Source organism: Vicugna pacos, chromosome 34, assembly GCF_048564905.1.
Source record: "Vicugna pacos chromosome 34, VicPac4, whole genome shotgun sequence".
Lineage (NCBI taxonomy): Eukaryota > Metazoa > Chordata > Mammalia > Artiodactyla > Camelidae > Vicugna > Vicugna pacos.
In genome coordinates, this window is record NC_133020.1 from 179,232 (window position 1) to 186,127 (window position 6,896).

A 6,896-nucleotide genomic window follows, 5' to 3' on the forward strand; every position below is an offset into this window, starting at 1 on the left:
CCGTGTCAGTGTCCAGTCAGACTGTCCAAAGCCAGCGCACCCAGCTAGTTAGACTTTCCCTAGTTGCCTGCACTGGGCCTTCTCCCAGTCACTGCACTGGGCCTCGGTTAGGTTCTTCTGGGGGTCAGCCAAGCCTTTTACTTTAAATATACAGGCTCACTAACTAACGGAGATGGCCCACTTAATTTTCAGGTGGCCCCACTAGTTAGATAATAGTTCTTTAAAGAGATGAAACATGCCACCCGATCATTTCTACCCACTGACTTTAGCGCTGCCCTCTTCAGCTACAGAGAATCAAACTACTCCCCTTCCCAGCTGACACTGACATATTCGAAGGCCACCATTATGTTACTATATCCCCTCTCTCTGCTTCCTGTCCCCACCTCCTAAAACTCTTTCTCTGGATAAACCATCCTCACGTGAATTCCAAGTTCTCCTTCACAATTCATTTACCGATTCTTTTCTTAAAATACAACACCTAAAACTGAAAACCACATTCCAAATGTGACTTGACCTGTGTGTGGGTTCAATGGTCTGAAAATCACTCATCTAATAAGTCAGCCTAATATTACATTCACTTTCCCCCTTTTCATGGGAACGACTTGCTTGCTATTAAGACTGCAATGAAATAAACTCTATAACCATTTTTGAGTTACCATCACTTTCCGACCATAAAACTAAAATGTTAAAATGTCACTATAATTACATTACCCTAAAAAAACAATTTACAACAGTTTTAAATGCCCTCTCAATTTTCACTAACATGTAAATAGAATTTTTAATATAATACAAAGACATATAATTTCTGTTCTACTTATTTTAACATTTTGTAAACATTTTTCTATGGAGCCACAAGGTCATCATATTAATCACTTTAATCTTGACATATAGATACCACAATTTAATCACTTCTCTACTGTTATATGTTTTCATTGTTTACTATCCCAGAGAAAACAGCTAAAAACATCTTTCATTTTTAAATTATTGATATCCTTTGAAGTATTTCTTCGGGAAAAATTATTGAGACAATTATTCAAAATAAATAAATATGTCTAAGATTCTCGAAAGCCATGGCCAAATTGTCCACCAAAAAAAAAAAAAAGTTACCGACTTTGGTTTCCCCTAGCTCCCGGCATAGCTTTCCCCACCGCGGGCTCGGACACTGCCGGAGCCACGCGCGCGCACAAACACACAACACACACACACACACACGCACAGACACACATACACAGATTTCTTTGCCAGGACAAGTGTTGCCATTGCAAACCCGGGAAACGCCTCCAAGGGGACCAAGTACCTGCTCTCTGTGAGCTGCTTAGCTGTTCACTTCATCCTCCGTTGACAAGGAAACCAAACCTCACTACATTTTTTTTTTTTTCCAGAGAAACCTTCCACTGCCATCATTTGAAAATTGATTTACGGGGAGGGGAGGGGGAGGAAGAAGGGATGATATAGATATAGATATCAGGATATCTATCATAAAATTATCTCGGCTTTTTAAAAAAGTCAGCTGTGTAAAAGTCATAGTTAATTTAAAGGAGGGGAAAAAAAAGTATTTGCTTAAAAATAATCCCAGTAGCCAGCTGCAAGAAAAGTTTCATGTTATCAATGAGTTTCAAAAACAGGAGGGAAAAAAACGAATTTGTTCTCATCGGCTTCCAAAAAGGGCACCAAAAAAAAAAAAAAGTTAATTATTGACAGTGGCACCAAGAGAAAACCTACTTGTTTACTTATTTCTACAAAGTCTTAGGAGTTTTCAGCCAGAGCTTTCAATCAGGTCTTCTCTATCCTGTACTTGAATAACTAATTTTTGAGGTAGAAGTTAATAAATTATAATATTATTATAAATATAGGACTTTACATTTATCTATATTAAACATACAATAATCCAACACATTAACCACCTCTCCCAGCATTGTGCTGGGCAATTTTTATAAAAACAAAGACAAAAAGAGAATATAAGGGGGGAAAGTATAGCTCAAGGGGTTGAGTGCATGCTTAGCATGCACGAGGTCCTGGGTTCAATCCCCAGTACCTGCTCTAAGGGTAAAGAAACCTAATTACCTCCCCCATCAAAACAAATAAACAAACAAACAGAATGTAAGACACTGACAAAAGACAGAAACCCACGGGTAAAACTTTGTAGTTACAAGCCTTTCTATTATCCAACTCACATTCAAGAGTGTCATGAATTTTATCAAATGTCTCACTGAAATCAAAATACACTCTCAGCCCAGGGATGATACACTCTTAATCAGGCAGAGGAGGGAAGGGGTAAGGGACAGAATACTTTCATTTATTAGCTTAGACACCTCTGAGTTGTTGAGTTTTTGGAAAAATGTAATTGTTATTTTTTTCTATTAATAACAATGAGGAGGAAAAGGAGAATGATTTTGAAAAGTGGGAGGAATAACGCACTATTCTCATCAAATTCCCGGCTTGCCCGCTAGTCACTCAGTAGCTGTCTGGGTTATCAGATCAACTGTCTAGGTGTCACAGTCCTTGTGTTCCGGTAACCCCACATTTCACTTCAGTAGGGCCCCAAAGCACGAGCGCAACGACGCTGGCAGATCGGATGCCAGAAAGTAGCCACAACGTGCTTCCTTTAAATGAAAAGGTGACAGTGCTCCACGTAATAAGGAAAAAAAAAATCACATGCGGAAGTCGCTAAGATCTACATTAAGAACAAACCTATCTATGAACTTGTGAAGAAGGAAAAAGAAATTTATGCTGTCATACCTCGAACTGCAAAAGTTATGGCCATGTGCATGATAAGGGCTTAAGTGGAAAAGGCATTAAATTTGTACAATAAAATATTTTGAGAGAAACCACATTCACATAATTTTTATTATTTTTATATGATTATAATTGCTCTATTTTATTATCATTGCTATTAATCTCTTACTGTATCTAATCTATAAATTAAATTTTATGAATTGTATATATTATAATTTACAAATTTATGTTTTAGTTTATATTTATATTTAATTTTTGTAATTTATAAATTTAATTTATACATTTTAGGAAAAACGGAGTATAATTAGGGCTTGGTACTATCTGCAGTTTTAGGGATCCCTTGGGGATCTTGGAACATATCCCCCACAGATAAGGAGGGCTCCTGTGTTTTTCTTTTTTTATGTTTAAAAATATTCAGGATTTAAAGTTAAAAGAAATGTATTACTCTACCCAATGTATTCTTATACTACTTTTTAGTCTAAATCAATCCTAAAAGCGTTTTTCTTGTCTTCACATATTTTCATAAGTTGATTTTGAGGTTCAACATTGCTGATATTTTGGGGGGGGTAATTTATTCATTTTATTTATTTTTAGAGGAGGTACCAGGGATTCAACCCAGGAGCCTGTGCATGCGATGGACGTACTCTACATCTTGAAGTATACCCTCCCCCGACTGATATTTTTCTTAAGAGGTCTGTTCAAGGGTCTAAAAGGGTCTAAAAGTCACTGGTTTAAAACTCTTTTTCCATTTTAGTAATCCTTTGCATTTTTCTATGCATATCTTTTTCACTTAATTTCGGAATAGATGACACTTAAAAGTACAAAAAGGAATACACTGAAAATTCCCCTTCCACTCCTGCCGGTCATAGTGAGGCAACAGCTTCACTAGTATCTTAAGTGTATCTCCGTACATACTTCATGCAGATATAAGCAAATATGTGCTTCTTTTCTTTCTTTACACAAATGATTGCATACTGTATATGTGCTTCTATTCTTTACATTTTCATTCAATAGTATGTCCTAGAGATTTATCCACAGCCATGTCAGGAGCTTTCAGTTTTTTTATGGCTGCACAGTATTTGTATAGATATAACAATTTAACTAGTCCTCAAACTGACGGACATTTAGGTTACTCCCACGTTTCTGTTACTGCAAATAATACTGCAAGGATTAACCTTGCACATTTATCTTTCACACTTGTGCAAAAATATCTGTAATAAACATTCTCAAAATGGGCATTGCTAACTCAAAGGGTATGTGCATTTTTGTTTTGAGAAGTAATGACAATGACAATGACAATGACAGCTACCTTTTTGGTGGCTGTACCAATTTACAATCCCATCAGCAGTGTCTAAGCCCCTGTTTCATCACAACCTCACCTTTCACAGAATATTAACAAACTTTTGGTTACCTATCAGTCTGATACATTAAATACATATTTTATTTGCCTTTCCTTTCACGAGGGAAGCTGAGCATCTATTGATCCATTCATTTGGATATCCTTTTCTGTGATCCACCAGTTCACAATCTTTTGTCCATTTCCCATGGGTTTATTTGTTTATTTCTTAGTTTTTAAATCTAAACTGTTTCCTATATGGTCTTAATGATGAGATAACTACATAATTCCCCAAATAAAACATTCTGAAAAGAATTAAAAGGAGGGACTCAAGCAGGTATTTGCACTCATGTTCACAGCAGTATTATTCACAACAGCCAAGGGGCGGAAACAACTCCAATGTCCATTGATGGATGAACGGATAAACAAAATGTGGTCTATCCATACCATGGATTATTCAGCCTTAAAAATGAAGGAAATTCTGCCACATCATACAGGAATGAATCTCAAAAACATTACACTAAGTGAAATAAGCCAGTCACAAAGGACCAAATATTGTGTGATTCTACTTAAAAGAGGCCCCTGGAGGAGTCAACTTCATAGACAAAGCAGGACGGTGGTCTGCCTGGGGGAAGGGGAGTGAGGATTTGTTTAATGGCAACATTTTCAGTTTTGCAAAATGAAGGGAGTTCTGGAAACAGATGATGCCAATGGTTGAGCAGTAATACGGATATACTTAACACTACTAAACTGCACATTTAAAAATGGCTAAGATGGTAAGTTTTATATTATCTATATTTTACTACAGTTAAAAAAAATCTAGAATGTAATTCCCCAAAGTTTAGGTTTTATAGAACTTCGATTTGATTCAGTTGTAACTGGGACACTGAATCTTAAGAGTATGGTTATTCTCCATTTTTCAAAGTATACCTTTCTAATACCCAAGGGAGCAGTTTGATTATACTCAACATTTTGTTTGTTTGGGAAGACTCTCAAAAATTGCAGTTTCTTCTCCCACAATATTTCAGGGCCTTCTCCTTTACCTGTTTCCTCCTTCCTGTTAATGAGATTTCAAACTGAAGGAATCTTTCCTCTCCTTTTGTTTCTTCCAAGGAACTTAAATGGTTAAAAAAAAACAAAACACAAAAAAACCAGAATCAGTTCTTGTCCCTAGAAAGGAATGGGCCTCTAGCAGAATTTAAGATAGCTGACATCTTCCATCATAACGTTAACCTACTTTTGTGCCACTTTTATAATCTGTGTTAGGCGAGCAACCACCTTATTCTCCTCCTTCCCAAATGATCTGTAGCATCACTGAGGATCCTCCCACTTCTTGTTCCTTGTCCTTTATGCTTTCCACTCTAATGCCAATACTCTTGGCCCCAAACAAGTACACAGATCTTCCTGATACACACTATTCATCTCCCAAGTTCTATACTGGATTGTTTGGAAGAAAGATAGGTATTTTCATTCAGATAGTGAGTCCATTCTATCCTAGAAAATTTCAGTGATATTCACAGTATTGCTTGTATCTTCCTGGAAAGGACACTTGAGGCCACAAGTTCAGTTACTGTGCTTTTGCTATAATATCTCTTCCTAAATCAAAATTGCTGGCTATTTCCTCCACTGCTTTGGTTATATGTCACACTCTTTATTCCCAACAGCATGCAATTCAATGGTTCACAATTTTTCCCTCTTCATAAAATTTTAGCATCCATTCTCCTCAATCACGTTTTCTTTTTTTTTTTTCTAATTGTAGTCCGTTTACAATGTTGTGTCAATTTCTGGTGCACGGCATAATGTTTCATTCATTCATATACAACTATGTCCCTTTTCATATTCTTTTTCATTACAGGTTACTACACGATATTGAGCATAGTTCCCTGTGCTCTACAGTGTAACCTGTTTATCTACTTTATATACAATATTTAGTATCTGCAAATCTCATACTCCTAATTTATCCCTTCCCACCTCCCTTCCCCTCTGGTAACCATAAATTTGCTTTCTATGTCTGTGAGTCTGTTCCTGTTTTATAAATAAGTTCACTTGTGTCTTTTTTTTTTTTCATATTCTACTATTTTCCCCAATTCCTAAGAGGCACAATACTTTAGAATGAAGCTGACCATTACCTGGGTAGACAAGAAAGGAGGAGCTAGGCCAAGATCTGAGTTACTACATATGTTTGTTAGGAATGAAAGCTGGGAGGGAATGTGTCTCAGTGGTTAAGCCATGACCACCAGAAACTCAGGCTGGTGGAAGGTCAAGGTTAACATCTGGCATCAGTGCATTCAACAAGACATAGATGACTCTCCCCAAAAATGGGGAGAGCTCTGTAACAGACAGTCCAAGCGGACGGTTCTCAGAAACCCAAAGGCTGCACCAAGGAACACTGGTCAAAGAAACATAACAGAAGTCATCAGACAGGGAACCAGGGACAACTAGCAAGAGCAAAGTGGGACCTCAGTCTCACCAGGAAGTTGGAGGCTAGGCTGATCACCCACGCAGAGCCTAAGCAAGGTGTTCTTCACCCGCAGTCTATGGACTCTCAATACATCTTCTACCTGAAGATTTTCACTAAGTTCTAACTGAAATTTAGCATTTCCCTAAATTATAAAAATAGGGGAAAAAATCAGATGGATTAGCAGCACCTGTGATCACAAGTATTTTATAGCATATTATAGCTGTTACAGATATCTTGAAATAAACTTTACATCCATCACCACTTCAAAATTACAATAGTTATTAGACCTGCCCCTGGATTTTGTTATTTAATATATTGATACTGAAACACACATACTATTATATTACAATGTTTAAAGTAATT

At 36.9% G+C, this 6,896-nt stretch overlaps 1 protein-coding gene across 1 annotated transcript in view; it reads left to right on the plus strand.

Annotated features, from left to right (window-relative positions):
- LOC140691239 (UDP-GalNAc:beta-1,3-N-acetylgalactosaminyltransferase 2-like) overlaps window positions 1–3,981 on the plus strand; it is a 67,297-nt gene extending 63,316 nt beyond the window's left edge. Inside the window, exon 9 of the mRNA XM_072954252.1 lies at window positions 3,331–3,981. Within this exon, the coding sequence (XP_072810353.1) occupies window positions 3,331–3,456 (126 nt within the window). The 3' untranslated portion in view covers window positions 3,457–3,981. The remainder of the gene's footprint in view (window positions 1–3,330) is intronic.
- Window positions 3,982–6,896: the final 2,915 nt, after the last annotated feature.